This window comes from Hemicordylus capensis, chromosome 11 (genome assembly GCF_027244095.1).
Source record: "Hemicordylus capensis ecotype Gifberg chromosome 11, rHemCap1.1.pri, whole genome shotgun sequence".
Classification (NCBI taxonomy): domain Eukaryota; kingdom Metazoa; phylum Chordata; class Lepidosauria; order Squamata; family Cordylidae; genus Hemicordylus; species Hemicordylus capensis.
The window spans coordinates 18,847,321-18,869,725 of NC_069667.1; the positions used below are offsets into that span (position 1 = coordinate 18,847,321).

General features: G+C 47.9%; 1 protein-coding gene across 3 annotated transcripts in view; it reads right to left on the reverse strand.

Moving 5' to 3' along the window:
• Positions 1 to 605: 605 nt before the first annotated feature.
• Positions 606 to 22,405, reverse strand: part of ARHGEF6 (Rac/Cdc42 guanine nucleotide exchange factor 6) — a 54,846-nt gene continuing 33,046 nt past the window's right edge. For all 3 annotated transcript variants that reach the window (XM_053273955.1, XM_053273956.1, XM_053273954.1), the window contains 8 exons: positions 21,460 to 21,599; positions 20,380 to 20,505; positions 16,336 to 16,356; positions 14,947 to 15,040; positions 13,860 to 13,949; positions 11,667 to 11,766; positions 10,223 to 10,277; positions 606 to 8,758 (listed from right to left, as the gene is read on the reverse strand). In XM_053273955.1, the coding sequence (XP_053129930.1) occupies positions 8,618 to 8,758; positions 10,223 to 10,277; positions 11,667 to 11,766; positions 13,860 to 13,949; positions 14,947 to 15,040; positions 16,336 to 16,356; positions 20,380 to 20,505; positions 21,460 to 21,599 (767 nt within the window). In that variant the 3' untranslated portion in view covers positions 606 to 8,617. The remainder of the gene's footprint in view (positions 8,759 to 10,222; positions 10,278 to 11,666; positions 11,767 to 13,859; positions 13,950 to 14,946; positions 15,041 to 16,335; positions 16,357 to 20,379; positions 20,506 to 21,459; positions 21,600 to 22,405) is intronic.

Here is a 22,405-nt window from a genome sequence, read left to right on the forward strand (position 1 = left end):
TGCTGCTGCCAATCAGTGCAGACAATACTGAGCTAGATGGAGCAAGGGTCTGACTCAGTATAAGGCAGCTTCCTATTTTCCCATCAGGCTTTACAGACAGGGCTGTTACCCTGAAACTCCTCCGGAAGAGAGTGTGGTGCATTCACACATCAGCCAAACTTACCCCGAAGTCCCTTCGAGAGCCTTGGAAGCACTCCACACACAAATCGGGCTTTGTCTTGCGAATTCTAGCTTATCTCGGTGTATTTCCGGGTTTTTAAAATGCTGGTTTTAAGCTATTTTTTCAGAAAACTCCGGAGCAAATAGGGAGAGGCACTGATGTAGAATCATTAGCATGATAAGAGGGATACTCTCTTTAGAAATGCAGATATAGCTAAGCTCTCTCTCTCCCTCCCTCCCTCCCTCCCTCCCTCCATTGGCTAGAAGGAAAACACAGAGGCATGCCATGTGAACTTGTACCAAAACAAAACCCACGAGCAGAGGGGAGGGGCCGCTTCCCTCAACGCCGCGCGTGTGATTCGAAGTGGCTTCGCTCAACTTTTACCCCGCAGCATGAAGGCATGTGCAAATAACTCCCATGTGAACAAAAACCAGTACACCGTCTGTTTTCCTTTAAAATCTTTCTTTATTTTGTTGAAAACCACAATTTTAAAAAAATCGCCCAAAATAAAAACAGGTTAGAAAAAGTTTAACTTCCATCCGTCATCAGGACAGTAAATAAAACTTACAGAACAGGCGGAGAAATGAGGAGGCGAGAGAGAAACACGGAGGTGTTACAAGGACCTATACACAAAGCGCTGTAAACAAAGTATGAATATATAAATATATATATGAACACACTGCAATCTGATTCACATGGCTTCTGTTCCTTTAGGATAGCTGCAGATTTCATTTTAATTCTCCTTTTATTTTAACATTTGTTGCATACATTAGGAGCACTGGATTTGCACAGTAAGATCAACATTTCCCAAATGTTTGGTACTTGGGTACAGGGGTGTTGTTGGATTTTTTTGGAAGCTGCCTTTAGAAGGCCGGGAGGAAAGCTCTGCAGTAGGGCTTTACAATAATGGAGAAAATCCCGGGTTCAGTCCATGACACCTCCAGTTAAAAGGATCAGGTAGCAGACGATGGATCGCTACCTGAGACCCTAAAGAGCTGCTGCCAGTCAGAGCTGCCAGTCCTGGGCTGGAAGGGCAAATGGTCTGACTCAGTAGTAGGCAGCTTGAGAATCCATGCACGCAGCTTATAGAATCCCCAATTTCAAAAATATGGATCAGTGTATCAGTTGCTCCCAGTTAGAAGAGATGCAAGACCTCTCAATGGTCAGGTCTCTAGTACTCAAAAAGATGTATGTATATTTTCTGGATCAGTTCCCAAAAGAGAACAATTCCAAAGGTAACGGGATCAGGCATGCTCCCCCTTTGTCAATGACTGTAGCTGTAAGCAAATTTTCAAGTTGCAATTATATATACCAACTGACACTGACAAGAGAACATCTACTATAAGGACATTTTTTTTTTACACAAAACCTTAAATATGGCTGATATACCAGCTACATCCATTTCTTGAGAGAAAGGACCTTAAAAGCAGTGGTGCATTTGCTGCTGACATCCAGGCTTGACTGCTTCAATGAGCTCTACGTTGGGCTGCCTTTGTACATAGTTCGGAGACTGCAACTGGTGCAGAAAGCAGCAGCCAGGTTGGTCTCCAGGTTGGTCTCTGCCGAGACCACATTACTCCTGTTTTAAAAGAACTGCACTGGCTGCCAATTAGTTTCTGGGCAAAATACAAAGTGCCGGTTATTGTCTATAAAGATCTGAGCGGCTTGGGCCCAAGATATTCAAGAGAGTGCCGCCTTCTTCATGAACCTATTAAGATCATCGGTGGAGGTCTGGTTGTGGTTGCTGCCGGCTTGTTTGGTGGCGTCCCAAAACTGGGCCTCCTCTAGAGTTGCCCTGGGGCTCTGGAACACACTCCCACATGAAATCAGAATCTCCCCATCTCTGGTTGTTTTTAAGTAACTTTTGAAAACACCCGTTTCATCAGGCTTTTATTTTATTTTATATATTTTTTAATTTAAAAAAAACCCATGCAATATTACAACTCAGAGAAGAAGAAAAACCAAACATGTAAACACAAAACATCTGATAAATGACAACCAACAAGCTCAAAATCATTCTTACTTGTTTTAAAGTTTCATTTATGGCAATTTTAACCTGTTTTATATGATTTTTAGGTTTTAGTTGCTGTTTGTTTAAATCGTAAGCCGCCCTGAGATTTTATATAGGATGGGATATAAATGTCTCAAATAAATAATGAAATACACCAGTAATGGAATCAGAATCTTTGGACATCATTTCTGATTATGTTACTGATGCATTTTGCACATTTCAGACATAATTTATAATATTTAACGGTATTGTAAAAATATAGCTTTATAGTGGGAGATGTACTCTTGCTGGTGGGTATACATAGTATTCACTTGAAAATTTGCTTATGGATACAATCACGGAAAAAGTGATAACATGCCTGATTCCGTTACCCTTGGCATTGCAAAGAACGCCCTGTACTTTGGCCCAGTGTTTCCGAGCAGTGGCGATGCTCCGAGATTCCCCCATGCACTTGTCCACTGTAGCACAAGCTGCCTTGGGGAATCCCGGGGCATCTTTAAAACCACCCTTAGGATCTTGTTGCTGGAGGGATATGTCAATTTCCTAAGCCACCCTTTCACCGCAGTTTGATGTGCACAATGCAAGGCTGTAGAGCTCTTCTCATGGCTGCTCCCTATATGTTCTCTGCGGATGGAGGAAGAGTGGGGCCATAAGAACATCCATGCTGGATCAGGCCCAAGAGGCCCACCAGATGCCTCTGAGAAGCCCACAGGTAAGCCCACATGCCCTCTCCCCTGCTCTTGCTCCCCTGCAACTGGTAGTCAGAGGCACCTTGCCTCTGAGGCTGGAGGTGGCCTATAACCATCAGACTAGCAGCCGCTGATAGACCTGTCCTCCATGAATTTGCCTAAGCCCCTCTGAAAGCCATCCAAGCTGGCTAGCTTCACTCTCAACATTTGCATGGTGAAGTGCAGGGGAGGCTTCTTAGTGAAGCCTGATCAAACAAGTTCTCTGATCACATGGAAAGACTCTGTCGGGAGATACCCAACTTTCATCTTTGCAGGAGCACTTCGCCAACCAACAGGCATGCTCCCAAATATCTATGGGTGAAGTGACGTTTTGGAAGCAACAGGCCTCCTCTGGAAGTGCTCTCACTGTTTTCAGTGCAAAAATTCTCTCTTCCTCTCCAGGGTCAGAATGTGGGGTGGGGAGGAAGGGTTCTACACATTTGTATCAGGAGTCAGCAGTGCAAAATGCTGACTGGCTAGTATTCGTGAAGTCAACCTTTCCTTTCCACACAATCCCTGGAGCAGCTGCAAAAATAAATATGGCGACAAATGGGCAGATCAATATACGAAGGTCCATGCCGTGCTTTTTTCCTTTAAGGCAGCCAGCCAGCCAGCCAGTCTAAAGCGGAAGGGGAGGCGCAAAGCTGGACATTTGATCTGTACACACACTGCACGGCTCTATGCAGAATTTGGACAAATATGGAAGGAAGGGCAAATTAGAGAGCTGCAGCAGCCAAGATGTGGCCGGATTGAGGCCAGGAAGCTGGCTGGGGACTTCGGAGTGAACCTTCATCCCTAAAGTCAACATGACAGAGGACGGGGCTGTAGCTCAGTGGCGGAGAATCTGCCTTGCATGCAGAAACTTCCAAGTTCACTCCCTGGCATTTCCAGGTAGGGCTGGGAGAGACTCCTGCCTGTAATCAATGTGAGCTTCAATCCCTGACAACATCTTCAGGCAGGGCTGAGGGGGAAAAAATCCTGCCTGAAGTCCTGGAGAGCTGCTGCCAGTCAGAGTAGACATTACTGAGCTAGGCGGACCAATGGTCTGACTCAGTAGACAGCGGTTTCTTATGTTCCTTCCTAGTTGTCACTCCTACTGGCAGGATCACTTTTCTCCGTGTCCAGCCTGTCTTTGCCTTCCAGCGCCATAAGAACCTGTGTCTGTCTTTTCCTTCAAATGCTTTGAGACTGCATCAGCTGCTTCAGCAAAAGTGCTTTCCCTGACTAAGTGCAGTTTTCGGCAGACCCAGCAGCAGGGTTTTTCTACTAGGAACCGAACGTGGACGGAGGAGGAGGACCAATGGCTTAACCACCATTAAATGTCAAGCTGACCTTTCTGCAGCGGTGGAGAAAATATACCTGGTCCAGCACAAACCAAACAAAACCCACGCCCCATAAATATAAAAAGGACCGGCAAAGCCATTTAGAGAAGCCAGAAAAAGTGGCAGCTTGCAAGTCACGACGATTATAGGCAGAACTGGTTGGTTTGCATATTGTTAAGGTGAAACATTATTATTTTTTTGATGAACACACACAAGAGGATTTGTTTGTTTGATTTAGTCAGGGTCCCAACTGACTGCACTCGAGTGGGAATCTATCAGCATTTCTTATCCAAGAGGCAGAAAGGCAAGCGTTTATTCCACTCGCCTGACATTCATCACACAAAGGTAAATATCTGAAATAATGTGCTTTATCCTATGATAACAGAATATTTTCCCAGTGGGAGCAAGCAAACTGGGTTCAGGATCTGTTTTCACAATGCAAGGGAGTCAGCAGCGAATATTCTACCAGAGTAAAACGAACCCACCAACCAAAATGCATCGATCCGACAGCCAATGAATGAAATTGTTGTTGATGTTTCCTTTAATGCAGGGATCCTCAAACTTGGGTCCCCAGATGCGGTTGGATAACAACCTCCAGCAGCCACAATGACCTCGGCCATTGTGGCTGAGGATGATGGGAGTTGTAGTCCAACGACAGGTTTGAGAACCTGCGCATTGATTAAATCTGCTTATTTAAGAGCCCCTGGTGGCGCAGTGGTAAAACTGCCGCCCTGTAACCAGAAGGTTGCAAGTTCAATCCTGACCAGGGGCTCAAGGTTGACTCAGCCTTCCATCCTTCCGAGGTCGGTAAAATGAGTACCCAGAATGTTGGGGGCAATATGCTAAATCATTGTAAACTGCTTAGAGAGCTCCGGCTATAGAGCGGTATATAAATGTAAGTGCTATTGCTAAGTGCTATTATGAATAAAACAACAGTGCTGGGGTGAGAGGGGGAATTTTGTTTTTAGGCGAGGGGTGACAGATTGTGCCATCTTCAGAAACATTCCTGCTGGCGGGAGAGGGAAGAGGCCAGAGCTAAGTAGCAAAAGTGCATGCTTTATATATGCGGAAGGTCCCAGGTTCAATCTTCACCAAGGCAGCAGATGGACCAAGAGTCTGAATCAGTGCAAAGCAGTTTCCTATGTTCAGAAAAAGGGAATGCCTCTTCTGAGATAGCACCTGCTATCTGTGGCTTTTGCAAGTAAGAACGTTAAACTCAGGGATTTATATCTATCTCCCAATTAATTGGGGACATTTTTAAATCCAACACTTTTTTAAATGCAGGTTTTTAAAAATGTTGATAATCTGTTGCAGCGTACACACACAAACACACACACGCACACCTGCCAAAAAGGAAGTCAGAAACGAACACATCCTAGCCAAACCAAATTTGTATTCTACGCAAAAATGAAAAAAAGATTGTGCTGCAAGTGGGGGGAAAACCTTAGATCAACAAAGCGTATCCTACACCAGGATTGTTCAGCTTGTGACCCAGCAGGGCCGAATGTGGCCCTGATTCGACAGATCCCAGGAAGTAGACAGAATGTATTGAGCTTCCAGTGGGAGGGGGGCTGTACCTGTTGGCTCTGTGGGTCACCAGTTGTGCATGCAAGAGCCTAGAGAAACTGAGGGCTGTCACCCGATCAAAGGAGCCTTAGTTGATTCATTACATGAGCTTTAGTTGCTTAATCTATATGTTAGCTGATTAGATCTGCATAGATTTACATATAAAAATAGTTTACCATAACAAAAAAGTATACTTTGTTTTTACATGTTGCATGTATTGTCACAGTGAGTGCCATCTTAGAAGAGACATTCCATCCTGCCTGTGAGAGAAGGGGGAATGCCTCTTCTATGAGTAAGCATGCATGTGTTGCAGCAGGTGCCATCTTTGAAGAGGCATTTCATCCTGTGAGAGAGAGAAGGGGGAATGCCTCTTCTAAAAGTAAGCATGCATGTGTTGCAGCAGGTGCCATCTTAGAAGAGGCATTCCGTCCTGTGGGAGAGAGAAGGGGGAATGCTTCTCCTAAGACTGTATATGTATGTGTTACAGTAGACATCATCTTAGAAGCAGCATTCCCCCTTTTCTCTCTTCCTCACTCACAAGAGGGAATGCCTCTTCTATGATGGCGCATGCCATCTCCTGGGTTTTTTCAATTAAAAAAATACAAATTAAGGTTCTTTAGAAATCTATATTGCTAACCAATTAAGGGTCATCCTTCAAATCCAGAGGTTCCCAACCTTTTAAAATGTGTACCCTTCTATCACAAACCTTCAGCTCAGGTATTCCATAGAGATTGTGCGTGTGTGCGCACAAACTGAAATGTTACAGTTATGATACTCCAGTCACTGCCTTACATCCAGGCTAAGTTACTCATGAGAACTTCCACCGAAATCAACAGGACAAGTAAACTTGTTCCATTTATTTCAATAAGTTGGTTGACTCAAGGTTGACTCAGCCTTCCATCCTTCCGAGGTCGGTAAAATGAGTACCCAGAATGTTGGGGGCAATATGCTAAAATCATTGTAAACCGCTTAGAGAGCTTCGGCTATAGAGCGGTATATAAATGTAAGTGCTATTGCTAAATGTAAGTGCTATAAGAATTATGAACCACCTAATCTGGATGTAAGCCAGTGACTGGAGTAGCACAACTGTCACATTTAAATTTATGTGTATCTATACACATCTATACATAAAGACACGCACTGCTGGGGAAATAGACTCCAATAGCCACTGGGCTCGCTCACATCCATACTAAGTTACTCGTAAGCCAGAGGTGAGCAGACCTGGCTTTCCAGCTGCTGTTGACCTCCAACTCCCATCATGGTGGTTCCACAGCAGCTGGAGGGCCAGGTTTGCCCAGGCCTGCCATCAGTGAAACTAATGGAAACGAAACTAATGGAAACTATTGAAACTAATGGAACAGGTAACCTCTTCATTCCAATGGGAGCACTCAGTGTTAATGTCAGTCAGGCTGAGGGGAGGGTGATGCTGAGCTTCAGCCCTGCAGTGCAGGCCGGGCTCTGACTGCCTCCTGGGAGCCCCCCAAGTGCCCCATGTTGGCAACCTAGTCAATCAACATGCTTTTAATTGACTGATGCAACTCAAGGGTTCCCACCTTGTGGCCCCCCAGATGTTGCTGAACTACAATGCCCATCACCCCCAGCCACAATTTATTGAGGCTAGGGGTGGTGGGCATTGTAGTTCAGCAACATCCAGAGGACCACAGGTTGGGAACAGTGTTCCCGCTAACAGGGGTTCCCAGATGTTGTCGACGACAACTCCCAGAATCCCCAAGCAAAAGCCAATGCAGCTGGGGATTCTGGGAGTTGTAGTCAACAGCATCTGGGAATCCCTGTTAGAGGGAGCACGGGCTTCCCAGACGTTGTTGACGACAACTCCCAGAATCCCCAGCTGAAACAGCTCTTGCTTGGGGATTCTGGGAGTTGTAGTCAACAGCATCTGGGAATCCCTGTTAGAGGGGACACTGGTTGAGAACCCCTGAGGTAACTAATCACAAGCTGCAGCCTTAAAGAAAAACCCCAACAGGCACAGTCAACACACACAAAATGGAGGGGAGAGCTGCTGTGCTTTAACCCTTCCCTGCCCGAAAACAGCGTGGAGGGATCAGTGCAACTCCCTCGTAGACTAAGCACTGCCATTCCCAGTCAGGCACTCTGTGGAATTACGTTCCACCCACCACTGTAGGCCGGCGTCACATTCTCACCTCTTGAAAGGCCACACAACGGGAAGCCACGGGACGGCTGTGCTCTGTCTCCAGCGCGGAAAGCAAGATTATTTGGGGTGGGGGGACACCTAACTTGTTTTCCTGATTATCTGGACAGGTGCAGGCCACCTTTGGCTTGTCCCTGATTGCAGTTCGAGAAACCTTGCTTTGTCTCTCTGCCGCACACGTCGGTTAAGTGACAGGCATTTAGAAAGGAGGCAGGGGAAAGAAGAAGAAGAAAAAACAACACACACACACACACACACACACACACACACACACACACACACACACACAGAAAAGTGTTCTGCGTTTCCTCTGAAGTTTCCACTCAGCTGTCTCCATTCTGAGCAGCAACCGGGTCGGTTGCTCAGTCCACATTCCTAGAAGAAGGTGCAGTGAGGTATCGGAAGCGGCAGGAGGGGTGAGAATGACGCATGGGCCAGAACCCTGGCAGTCTTTCAGAAGTAACCCTGCGTGGTGTGTAAAACTGACTTATGGAATGGGAAAAATGCGGTCAGAGCCGTTGCCTTTCCTTTCTTGTTCGTACTTAAAAACAAAACAACAACTCAGAACACTAAGAGGGGAAAGAGGGATCCAACGTCTCCATTCCGTTTCCAAAGAGTACCTGAAGTTGCATGCAACCTGCCCGCGGCGGCGGCAGGAAATCACGCCAGGATTGAGGACCTGCGCCCGCCTTCTTCCCTGACGCACTCATCCGCTTGCTTCAGCAACCGCCGGACGAGTTTCTCTAAATCCTTCCGCGACTTCAGCTCTTCTTCCAAACATTGCTTCATCCGTTTATTCTCCTGGGATGTGGAGAAACAGGTGGGGTGGGAAGGGGAAATGCTAATGTCGTATGTAGGAAGACCTTCTCCCCACTGTGGAGCTTTCCAGATTCCACCCTACAACGGGGGGGGGGGGAAATGCTTCGGCTTGGCAGGACGATTCCCCAAAAACTCAAACTCCTACAACGGGGAAATACAGCTATTTTTCTGCAACGGACTGGCAACGCTGTGGCACTTGAACGCAAAGGTAAACTCCGAAAGGAGGCATCGGAAATGTGGACGGCACCTTGCTGTCAGCACGCAGGGGCTGTGGTGTCACAACGCAGGAAGTACGGAAGCAGATTTAGCAGATCTGTAGTGGCACTGTTGTAGGGTTTAATCTGGAAAACGGCCATCACAAAAGCCACTGGCGCAAAGGGCGAGGGAAGTCTGGCCACACCGCTCTGGACCCCCACCCCTGCCACTGAGAATTCAAAGTCTGTGGCCATGGCTCGTAATTGTAGGGATGGGGCTGTAGCTCAGTTTTGGAGCATCGGCCTTGCATGCCGATGTCCCAAGTCCCCTCCCTGGCATCTCTAGAAAGGACTGCGAGAGGCTCCTGCCTGGAACCTTGGAGAAGCCACTGCCAGTCTGTATAGACAATACTGAGCTAGATGGACCTATGGTCTGACTCTGTAGAAGGCAGCTTCCTATGTTCCAATTATCCATGTGGGCTTAGCCCACTCTCCCCACGGACGATCCTGCCCAGAGTCCTGGGCAGCCGGATCGGCCAGCCACATGATTGCCGGCTCTGTCACGGAGCTGGCAGAGGTGGCGGGGATCGGAAGCCGGCTGGCCCCCAGAAGTTCCACCGAGGCTGGGAGGCTGCTTGGGGGGGTCTACTCGCGTCTCACCATGTGTCGCGGCGACACACGAGCAACAAAATGAGGTCAACAGAGTGCTTGCTCCGTTCACCTCACTTAAGGGGAGGGTGTTTTAGGTGGGCTAGCTCACCTGCGAGCCCAGTGGTTCCCACGATCGACGGAAAGCAGGCTATGCTCCCTTGGCCTGCTTTCCGTTGATTGTGGGAATAGCCTCATTGGCTATATGCTTTCAAGTGCATCTTCGCTGTCCTAGAGGCTAGAAGCCAACATGAATCTGAGATTCAAGATGCCAAATGCTGCGGCCATATCTGCATTCTGCCCTTTATGCCCAACTGCAGTGCCACACAGCCCTACCATGGAGTAAAAGTAAAGTTGTGCCGTCGAGTCGGAGTCAACTCCTGGCGACCATAGAGCCCTGTGGTCGTCTTTGGTAGAATCCAGGAGGGGTTTACAATGGCCTCCTCTCGCTCAGTATGAGATGATGCCTTTCAGCATCTTCCTGTATCTCTGCTGCCCGATAGAGGTGTTTCCCATATTCTGGGAAACAGACCAGCGGGGATTCGAACCGTCAAACTCTTGCTCGCTAGGCAAGTCATTTCCCTGCTGAGCTGCTTCCAATTACCTGCTTAAGTTCCTTGACCTCGTCTTTCAGTGCGTAGACGGTGTCCACAAGGCTTCTGGGAAACAAGCAGAACATCAAGATAGAGGTTTCAAGTGCAGCACAGAAGAACTCCCAAAGCAAGGAGTTTATGGTAAACCACAGAGGGCCTTTTTGCACGTTGTGTTATCCTAGACTGCTAGGAATCGCCACTAAGTAGCATGTGAAGGAGTGTGGGACATTTAACTGTAACAGGAGATCTTGATTCAGACATGGTGCACCAGTAAAATTTGAGATGCTCTTTCTCTCTGATAAAAAGAATACCTCCCTTTATTTTTAGCCTACGTTCCAGTAGGCTTATGAAATCACCCGGAATTCCGTGTGTCCCCCCACTATCTACTTCGTAATGCCTGGACCAATATGAACCAAATTGGGTACAGTTGTAGGGATACCTTAACAGCGTAGTTTGTGATGATGTCATACACCCCGATTCAAAATGGCGGGTGTGTAAATGTTTGTGGACGCGTGAACATTTGAGGTGTAAGTGGCGCTGCCTAACTGATCTGGATCAAATTTAGTCCCATTGTGGAAATGGCGAAAGGAAAATAGGCCAATTAAGTCTTATTAGAACCACTTGTTCTTTTTCTGATTGTATTTGATTGATAGATATTCCCTGCAACGTTAATGTATTTTTTGTTGGTGAAACTGCTTTGTTGTTGTTTCCTTTTGTATAAATATATATGTGAAACTGATTGATAAATTAAAAATAAAAGTTTGAGATCACATCCATGCGTGCCCTAGTACAGTGATCTTCACTATTTTCCAAGTGGGGGCCATTTTAGCAAGAAATCTGCAACGTAAGAGCCATTTCCCACTGTGTTCATCTCTGCACAGTACTATGCTTTTCTCAGTGCTGGGAGGGCCCTTTAAGAGAGACGGAGTCCTCTCTTAAGAGCTCTAGGAGGAAAGGGCTGAGAAGGGCTACACTTCCCAGTTCCCAGCACTCTCGGCATGTCTTCCAAGATGGTGCAGGATTTCAAGGGGGCTCAGTTTCCCTTAAAGGAGCGCTCTCTGGCCCTGGGCAGAGCACAGTGAGAACGGTCATCTCTACATGGTGTCAGGGGGACTGTGCAGAGTATTTCGCTTCAGCTGAAACTTCACATAGTCCCAATAAACAATTAGTCAGAGAGTTGTCCTTAGGGTTGATGGGGGCTGCCCCAGGCCTTACAATGAAGAACATTGCCCTAATATATGACCCAGAATGCTTTGCAACATGCTGGAGTTCCGGGCACGTGTGCACGCGGGTCTACCAGTTGAGCAGTCAATATGGAAAGGGTTCCCTCAAGATTGGAAGTTTGAAAAAAATGCTGTCCCAAATCAATCGTCTTCTAGGCCTCACTTCAACTCTTCACACAACCCCACAGGCCATGCCATCTGTCCCACCCACCCTTCTACAAGCTTCACTCACTTCTCCTCTGTGATGGTCTGACCATTGCTTCGTGTTTCCTCAATGATGATCTTCTCTTCCTCGGGAAGCAGGACCTGGGGGACGGAATCTTTACGGGAACCTGTTGGCAAGGGTCAATAAGTCAGGGGAAACCTTTTCAGTACACACAACGAGAAAAGAAAATGGCGGCAACGGCCAATTCCAACTCCCCCTCCTTTCCCTTTGGGCATACCCATTTCTTTTTAAAAGCACAGCATCCCAGAAGATTGTCCCAAGGGGCCATAACTCAGGATTAGGGAATCATTAAAACATATGTTCCTGGTTTACTACCTCCCTCCGTCAGAGAGAACACTGATTTTATTTGCCATCTTGATGCTGATGACAAAGGCCTCTGTTTCCTTAGCTTCTGAAGATGTTAACACCTCACTCAGGAAGCAGCATTTTTCTCAGATGCGTCGCTGATTAAATGATAGTATTTGAGCTAACCTGACGGCTAAGATTAGCATCAGTTTGCTCTCTCAGTGGGTGGGGAGAGGAGGGGGAATTGGTTAGAGAGACTGCATGGTTACCTTCTCCTGTGTCTGCTTGGCCCCACCCGTTTCAGGAGCCTGGTTTTGACTCACCTTTGTTTCAGTGGAGTTGACTAAATCCACTTTCAGAAAGGGGAAAAAACACACCCACTAACCCCAACAAACCCCGAGTTTGGAAAGGATCCATAAATGAGAGGGGGAGCACATATTTTTATTTTTATTTCAAGATTTAAACATTTTTGAGTTTCATTTTTACATAAGAACAGCCTTGCTGGATCAGGCCCAAGGCCTATCTATTCCAGCCTCCTGTTCCCCACAGTGGCCTAACAGATGCTGGTCTTGTGGTAGCAAGCATGAATTGTTCCCTTTGCTAAGCAGAGTCTGTTCTGGTTTGCATATGAATGGGAGAGTTGATGCATGAACACTGTAAGATATTCCCCCGAGGGGATTGGGCTGCTCTGGCAAAAGTATATTCATGCAGGCTTGCATGCGAAAGGTTCCAAGTTCCCTCCCTGGCAGCATCTCCAAGATAGGGCTGAGAGAGATTCCTGCCTGCAACCTTGGAGAAGCCACTGCCAGTCTGTGAAGACAATACTGAGCTAGATAGACCTAGAGTCTGATTCAATATAATATAATTGGACCTGGGACCTTCTACAACAGGGATTCTCAACGTTGGGTCTCCAGGTGTTATTGGACTTCAACTCCCATAATCCCCAACCAAAGGCCATTGGGGCTGGGGATTATGGGAGTTGAAGTCCAATAACATCTGGGGACCCAATGTTGAGAATCCCTGTTCTACAAGCACAGCAGATGCTCTACCACTGAGCTATGGCCCCTAAGAAGCCGCCTTATACTGAGTCCGGCCATGGGTCCATTTAGCTGAGACTTGCCTTCACGGACTGGCAGCAGCTCTCCAAGGTTTCAGGCAGGGGTCTCTCCCAGCCCTACTTGGAGATGCTGCCAGAGATTGAACCAGGCACCTTCTGCATGCAAAAGCAGATGCTCTATCACTGAGCTACGGCCCCCATCCCCAAAGGTGGCATACGTAGATCTCCCATCCAGGCACTGATCACATCAAGACCTCCTTTGCTTCAGCAAGGTGGCTGTACAGTGTGCTTTTATACCATGCCCTGGATCTGGAGCTTGTGGGCTTGACTCATTTGAGAGAATAGGAAGCTGGCTTATATCGAGTCAGGCCGCTGGTCTATCTAGCTCAGTATTGCCTGCACCACGGCTACTCAGAGTTGGTCGGCTTGCAGATGTTGGCCTACGACTCCCAGCACCCCTGACTATTGGCCACTGTGGCTGGGGATGCTGGGAGTTGTAGTAAAAACATCAGGAGGTCCGCAGTTGAGTCGCCCTGGTCCTCACTGACTGGCAGCAACTCCCCCAGGGAAGTAGGGATTTCTTTCCTAGCCCCAACCTGGAGATGCTGCCAGGGATTGAACCTGCCATCTTCCGCAAGCAAGCGGCGACTCTTTCACTGAGCCACAGCCCCATCCCCTAAAGGGAACATCTTACAGCACTCACATCATCTCCCATTCAACTGCAAGCCAAGGCAGACCCTGCCTCGCAAAAGAGACAAGTCATGTTTGCCGCTGCAAGTGGCTGAGAATTCCCTCAAAGTGGCCGAGAATTCAATTCGGAGTTGCTGCCAATAAAAGCCTGCTTTGCGGACACCCACCTGAACCAAGCGTTTGCTGGAAGCTGGCCCCAGTGCAGTAAGCCTCGATCACTTTCAGGATCTGAGCGTCTTCTTCCAGTGCAACGGTACCTGCTTGGCAATTGCAAAGGTTAATGCACAGGGCGACCTTTTGAGCACTACCCAGGTTGGCTTCAGACTTGATTCCAATGGAACCTACTGGCTTTTCTGTTTCTTAAAGGGAGAGAAGTCCAATTTCTTTGTTCCTTTAGCCTTTGGTACAACCCGAGACCTTTTTGCATTGGGTGGTTTAATCTAACTAGGTCTGCATCGTACCTCATAAGAACATAAAAGGCTTGCTGGATCAGGCCCAAGGCTTATCTAGTCCAGCACGCTTTTTCCAACTGTGGCCCACCAAATTCCTCTGGGAAGCCTACAAGCAGGTGATGAAGGCATGTCCCCTCTCTCCTGCTGTAGCTCCCTTGCAACTGGTATTTGAAGATGGTGCATTACTATTCTCGTCTTAGATTAAGCTACTGCCCTCTGCAGCAAAACCTGCGGTCCAGCGAACCTCCTGATGAGATATTTCCTTATTTAGCTTGGCAGAATCCTTTTCTCTCTCCCCCCACCCCCAGCTCCCCGTTTTTGCTTAACATTCAACCTGATGGACTCAAAAGTTCGTTCATTTCTCTGTAATTTTTCAGCTGGTCCTAATGCAAACATTATTCATCTCCTGATGGTGGATTTCTCCCCTCCAGTGGACCAACACAGATGCCTGCAATTTTGGCCAACTAGTTTTTCAAAACTTTCTAACAACAACAATAACAACAACAGAACTCTAGTAACAAAATTGTTGACAGAAGTAAAATTGTAAGCTACAACCTGGCAATAAGGTTTTATAAAACAGTTCTAAAGAAGAGCCAATTAATTGTCATCAAAATGTATGGCCCTGAGATTACTCTAGAAGAGTACAACTCCCATCATCCTTAGCTGCAGGGGATGTGGCTGGGGATGATGGGAGTTGTAGTCCAACATCTGGGGACTCAAGGTTGGGGGCCACCCCTGCTCTAAAATCTGACTGCATCAGAAAATCCCAACCAACACCAATTAAGCAGACAGACGGCCTTACTTTTTCGAATGACAAATTCTTCATCCGATGGTTTCCGCTCCGTTTTCCGTTTTGGTAAGAACTTCTTCATGGTCTTTGGGCTCTTGCTGGACTCCTGCAAACACACACCCTTGCTTTAACAACCACAACTATCATCAGGGCTGTCACCCAGATCTTAGGTGATTAATCATATGAGTTATAAGCCCTTTTCAGACTGTGTTGTATGTGCATACAGGTGTTGCGACACAGGTACCTGTCTCTGTATGAATGTCTGCACACACATTCATTTTAAAAGTGAACCCTGATAATGGTCCTTCAAATCCAGCATACAGCTAGAAAGTGGACTATTGTATGTGTGTCAAATATGAATACGACAAATATGTATATACCGCTTTTCAACAGAAGTTCCCAAAGCGGTTTACATAGATCTAAACAATCAAACAAACAAATAAAATGGCCCCCTGTCCCCAAAGGGTTCACAATCTTAAAAAAGGAACATAGGATAGACACCAGTAACAGCCACTGGAGGGATGCTGTGCCGGGGATGGATAAGGCCAGTTGCTCTCCTCCTGCTCAATAAAGAGAATCACCACTTTTAAAAGATGCCTCTTGGCTCAATTATCAGGGGGAAACATAACGTGCAAACACTGCACATGGGTACACATTTGTATGTATGCACATTGTAGACAGAGTGTACGTAAATCTACACTCTAAGTAAATAGGGCAGAGCTCTTCACTTTGAGGCCTGGGGGGCCAGTGATAGCCCTAGCAACCCTATGCGTGGCTTCCTAAATAATTGTTTAGTGGGCCTGTGCAAAGTTTCGGCTGAAGCTGAATACTCTGCACGCGCACATACACTTTGCCCAGTGCCTGGGGGTGGGCTCCTTTAAGGGAAAGGGAGCCCTCTAAAGCCTGCACAGCACCCTGGGAAGTGTTTTCCTCCTGGAGCTCTTAAGAAAGGGCTCCATCTCACTTACGGGGCCTGAGAAAAGCACAGTACTGTGCGGAAGTGGGGAAAGGCTCATGATGTGCGGAAGGTTTTTTCCCGCCACTTGAAAACCAGTGAGGACTTTGGCCAATTGACTAAATCGACTCATCACAGGACCCTGATTCCCCCACGGCTGGTTTCTGAGCAAGAAAAAGCCAGCAGGCGTTTCAAGACATGGCACCTGGGACATCGACTTTGGTACATAGGATCTCGTTGTACCCATTGCAGGAAGTTCATTGGAAGTAACTCCTGGCCACAGAATAAAATAGGTGGCATTGGGGAAATCTTACATAAACGTCTGCTGGATGGACCCTTACTGGGGTGGGCTGGGGGGAGACCGTGTGAAAGGTTTAAAGTGGGCACGCACACAGGTACACACACAGCACTGCTCACTTGAACTGCTCAGGGGTTTCCAGGCTTACCTTCAAGATGTAAGACATCCGCTACAAGGCACATGGAAAGAGAGGAAAAAGAGAGACATGAGAACCTTAATTGTAGGCACTGTGGCTTAGCTGGTTACAGCAACAGCATTTTCACACAGGGCTTTTAGTCCACAGGTGTGCGTTCACCTATCGGGCAGATTTACCCCGAAGTCACTGTGAGCTATTGGGGAGCACTCCACACACGACTCGGGTTTTTCATTGTGCGTTAAGAGTGTAGCCCGATTTATACCCAGGCTGAAAAAAAATCCACTTTTTGCGTCGGCAACTTTGAACTCGCAGTAAAGACTTGCAGTGAACTCACAATAAAGCTGCCTGAAAATACTCCTGTCTAGCAAATGAGAACCAGGTGGTTAGGGTGTTGGAGCAGGACCAGGGAGACCTGAGTTCAAATCCCCATTCAGCCATGACACTTGCTGGGTGACTCTGGCTGGGCCAGTCACTTCTCTCTCAGCCTAACCTACTTCACAGGGTTGTTGTGAGGAGAAACCTGAGTATGTAGTACACTGTTCTGGGCTCCTTGGAGAAAGAGCAGGGTATAAAATGTCAAACAAACAAACAAACAAACAAACAAACAAACAAACAAACAAACAAACTGCTGCCAGTCAGTGTAGACAATTCTGAAGTAGACAGACCAATCGTCTGACAGTATAAGGCAGCTTCCAATATTCCTATCTTATTGCATTTTATCATTTTACAGGTAACCCACCTTGAGGCTATCTGGTGAAAGGAGGAACAGAACTGCTACCATTAAATGAATAAATGGGCAGCCACAGGCAGAGTTCCTGTGCTGAAACATACTCAGGGCTATGATTTCCCAAAAAAGACTCAAACAAAGACAAGCATGGCACATGATGACCCACTTTAAAGGCAATGCGCAGCAAGCATGTCAACAGGATTCTGGGGTTTCCTGAATGTGGCCAGTCATGGGAACAAAAGGGTCCCCCCTCCCCACAAACACAGGAAGCTGTGAAGTTCTCCGCTACGCAAAAAGACAACGGCCATATATAGGTGTCTCCTGGAAGGGGGAGAGTTTTAGTCACACACCCCAGTTTTCAAAGAAAGCCGCGCCCGTCTACACACCTCCCCTGACCACCCCAAATTCCCTTTAGGGGAACAGATGGATTATTCATGCACTTTTCTGGGACTTATAACCAAAGGGTGACTTCATGGGGTTGTTCTCTTGGGGGTGAATCACTCGCTTTCAAGAACTTTGCTAAAATGGGGTTTCCTTGAAATGGCAGCAACGGGCTACCTCTCGGCGTTGGCAGGGATGGTGCACTGTCCCCTTTGCTAAGCACGGCTTTCCCTGGTTTGCATTTGACGACATGTGAGTGCTGGCAGATCTCTCCCTTAGGGCAGAGGTCCCCAACCTGTGTTTCTCCAGATGTTGCCCAACTACAACTCCCATCATGTAGGCTTCCAGGGGCATCTGGTGGGCCACTGTATGAAACAAGATGCTGGACTAGGTTGGCCTTGGGCCTGATCCAGCCGGGCTGTTCTTATTTTCTTATCACCCACAGCTACAGTTAGTTGTGCTGGGGGTGACGGAAATTATTATTATTACATTTATATCCCACTCTTCCTCCAAGGAGCCCAGAGCGGTGTACTACATACTTAAGTTTCTCTTTCACAACAACCCTGTGAAGTAGGCTAGGCTGAGAGAGAAGTGACTGGCCCAGAGTCACCCAGCTAGTATGATGGCTCAATGGGGATTTGAACTCAGGTCTCCCTGGTCTCAGTCCATCACTCTAACCACTACACCATGCTGGCTCAAAGTTGTAGTTTACCAATATCTGGAGGACCACAGGTTGGGAACCATGCCTTAGGGGGTGGGGGTCATCGTTCAGCAGAAGAATATAGGAAGCTGCCACATACCGAGTCAGACCCTTGGTCCATCTAGCTCAGCATTGTCTACACAGACTGGCAGGAGCTTCTCCAAGGTTGCAGGCAGGACTCTCTCTCAGCCCTATTTGGAGATGCTGCCAGGGAGGGAACTTGGAACCTTCTTCTCTTCCCAGAGCGGCTCCATCCCCAGAGGGGAACATCTTGCAGTGCTCCCCCATGTCGTTTCCCATTCATAGATGTGTCGTCTCCATTCAGGGTGGACCCTGCTTAGCAAAGGAGACAAGCCATGCTTGCTACCACAAGGCCAGCTCTCCTCCCATCTTCATACTTGCATGATTTCAGGTTCCCTCCCTGGCAGCATCTCCAGGAAGGGCTAGGAAAGACTCCCGCCTGAAACCTTGGAGAGCTGCTGCCAGTCAGTGTAGACAAGACTGAGTTACTGTAGATGGACCCAGGGTCTGATGCGGTATAAGATTCCTAAGTTCATTGTGACCACAGGTGTCTTTACGATGTCACAGCAATTCTTGGAGCTTTTTTGTGCTGATGTATTTACAGGCTAAAGGATGTGCTTTGTATTTACAGGCTAAAGGATGTGCTTTGTATTTACAGGCTAAAGGATCATCTAGCATTTGGTAAGGTGCAAAAAGTCCTGGGGGCAAAAATCTCTCTCTCCCCCCCCCCAAACAAACAAACAAACAAACACAACACAACACAACACAACACAACAAAAAACCAACCACATTGGTTTTTTTCTGATGCAAAAATACAAGGGATGATTTTGATGCAAAAGTACTTCTGATGCAAAAAGTACAAGGGATGATTCACTCTGTCAGCTATGGAGAGTCAAGGAAGGTACCCAATGCTGTGAAACGTGAGTCAATGTTTAAAAAACCAGTGAAAAGTGAAGGGAGGCTGCTGATGTGGTCCCACAGTATGAGTTTCCTGTGTGATGCAAGAAACTTCCCCCATACCCCATCCGCATTTCCTGTGGGCTTAGATTTGCATATTGTTAGGCTAGAAATTGATTTATGTAAGCATAAGTGGGAGAGTCGTTTGGCTTCTTGAACAGCAATCAAGGAAGGTATTTAATTCCTTTAAAAATCCCAGCTTCTGCTTGGGGGAAATGAAAAAGAACTCATTCCCTCGCTGTCTAATTGATCGCATTGTGTACACAGGTACATAGGAAGCTGCCATATACTGAGTCAGACCCTTGGTCCATCTAACTCAGTATTGTCTACACTGACTGGCAGCGGCTTCTCCAAGGTTGCAGGCAGGAGTCTCTCTCAGCCCTATCTTGGAGATGCTGCCAGGGAGAGAACTTGGAACCTAGGATGCTCTCCCCAGAGGTAGAATCATATAATTTTAGAGTTGGAAGGGACCTTGGAGATCTTCCCTGAGGAAGACAGGAACTTTCTACTGAGTCCGACCATTGGTCCATTTAGCTCAGTATTGACTACACTACACTCAGTATTGACTACACATTTAGCTCAGTATTGACTACACAGACTGGCAGTGGCTTCTCCTAGGTTATTTATATATGCAAAGTAAGCACCCGGATTTGGAAAGCCAGAAGAGCGGGTCTTGTGGTAGCAAGCATGACCTGTCCCCTTAGCTAAGCGGGCCCGCCCTGGTCGCATATGAATGGGAGACAAGAAGTGTGAGCACTGGAAGAGCTTCCCCTCAGGGGATGGAGCCGCTCTGGGAAGGGCATCTAGGTTCCCACTTCCCTCCCTGGCAGCATCTCCAGATAGGGCTGAGAGAGACTCCTGCCTGCAACCTTGGAGAAGCTGCTGCCTGTCTGTGAAGACAATACTGAGCTGGATAGACCAATGGTCTGACTCAGTATATAGCAGCTTCCTATGTTCCTATGGGCAACCCTACCCGGAGGCATCCACACCAGCCACTACTGCTCCAGTGCGGTGGTGTGGTTGGAGTGGGACTAGGTAGACAGATGGGGGGCTGCAGGGTGGGGAAACAGGGGGTCTCCGAGTACCCCCAGGGAGCCCTTCAAGTACTCCTTGGGGTACCAGTATCCTGCCGGGATACCCCTTTTGTCTAAGTTAGCAGTCATGCCACCGCATGCTACAACCCGCCCCTCGGTGACCCCGTGCATGTGAAGTGAAGATGGCAGTGCCAACCATGAAGTGGTGGCCACAATCCACGACACACAACCCTTACCTCTTTGTAGCTGAGCGCCACCGACGGCCGGAGGGGCGGGGCGGGCCTGAGGCAGCTTAAGCTCCAGGGCTTCAGGATTTTAGGGGGCTCCAGTGGCTCACGGAATGGTCCGGCGGAGCTGAAACTCTGATAAAAAGGGCATGCTCGTGAGACCGATACGGCGCTTGCTATCACAAAACGACAGCGGCTGCTGCTGCTACTACTACCGCCACGAAGATTTATGTGCCGCTTTTCAACATAAGTTCTCAAAGCGGCTTATGTAGAAAGATAAATAATAAAGACGATGGCTCCCTGTCCCCAAAGACCTCCCAATCGAAAAGGAAATATAAGGTAGACACCAGCAGCAGCCACTGGAGGGATGCTGTGCTGGGGATGGAGAGGGCCAGTGGCTCTCCCCCCGATAAATGTAAGAGAATCACCACTTTGAAAGGTGCTTCTTGGCTCAGTCAGCAGGGCATTTCCTTCATCTGTGGGCAAACACCTCAAGAAAGATGGACCTGGGTCAACCTTTCGAAGGAGGAACATCTCCTTACTGACAAGCAGGGGGCACAGTTGAGACGGAGCATAACTGGTTATGTCTTGAACTGGCCCGCCCACCTCCACGGAGCCGTCTAATCCAGGGGTTCTCAAATGCAGGTCCCCAGATGTCCCACGTGGCAGTGGATGATGGGAGTTGTAGTCCAACAACACCTGGGGACTGACGTCTGAGAACCCCTGGGCTAACCGCATCTTGTGGCAGTGGGTTCCATAGGTGGGCTGCATGAAGGAGAACTTTCCCTTGTCTGCTCTCTGTCTTGGACCAAGCGATTTCATAGGATGGCCCCACATTTAGGTATTAGAAGAGAAGAACTCCTCTACCCCACGTCTTCCAAACTGTGCATGATTTTGTAGATTTCTACAGGCAGAAGAATGGCGTTCCCTTTCCAGGGGTTGCTACTCATCCCTCCAGCCGTTTCTTCTCCCAGCCCCTCTTGCAGGATCCTGCCCTTAGTGGATCTGGTGCAAGCTCACCCCCTAGAGGAAAGGAGGGAGCATTGCGCTGGATGCCCAGTACGGCCAAGAGAGATCGGACGCACGTACCGAATGGGCGCTCCACGAGTGCGTCTTGGAGAGGGTGCCGCTCGAAGCCGTCCCCCTGGTCAGTCTTTGCAAATGGTCCAGCCATTCGTGAAGATCCTGACTGCTGCTGCAGTGGACGGTCAGCCGGTCTATCATGCCCCCTGCGAGATGAGAAGGAACAGGATGACTTCTTTTTTAAAAAATATAGAACTGCTGAGGCCCAGCTGCAGAAAAAGATACAGGATGCTTTCTCCAAAGAAATGCCGGATGGGGTTTGCTGGATCTGGTTGGTAAGGAAAGGGTGGTCCATGTCCGGGTGCCCAGGGTTGGCCCCCCTGATATGGCTGGGACTACAACTGCCATCATCCCCAGCCGCAATGGTGGCTGGGGAAGATGGGAGCTGTAGTTCAACAACATCAGGAACCCCAAATTTGAGAACCCCTTGCCTTGCTTTCCCTGCGGCCCTTCACCATCTGATATTTCAACATCTGTTCTGCGACTACTTTCATGCCCGTTTTTCTTACAGTTTTAATCCGACAGAAGTGTTATATCAAGGAGATGAATGGTGGATAACCAACGATTGAATATGAAACCTGCCAATTCCTTAGATATAGTAGCGAAATACCGTAGGGCCTTCACACTAGCACGCTTTGACGTTTTACCTTCTGCTGTCGTTTGAAGGTAGGATTCAATAAAGTCCCTTAAGCGGAGCAGTTTAGTCCTTGCAAATCAGGTGCTTTCGAGACATTATCCCACCTGCTATTATACAGTGAGGCTATTCATACGAGCGTGCAGGGAGCCCAGCCCGGTTTTGCACGCTCGTGTGAACCACCAGGATCGGGCTTAATCCCGGTGATTACACAGCAGCAAACCCGTCTGTGAAGCCTCCTAGTTAAACGAGGTTAAGGGAGCGAGCGCAACTGTGCCCTCCTTTTTTTGATTGTGTGTCTGCCGCAGCTGCTCTCCT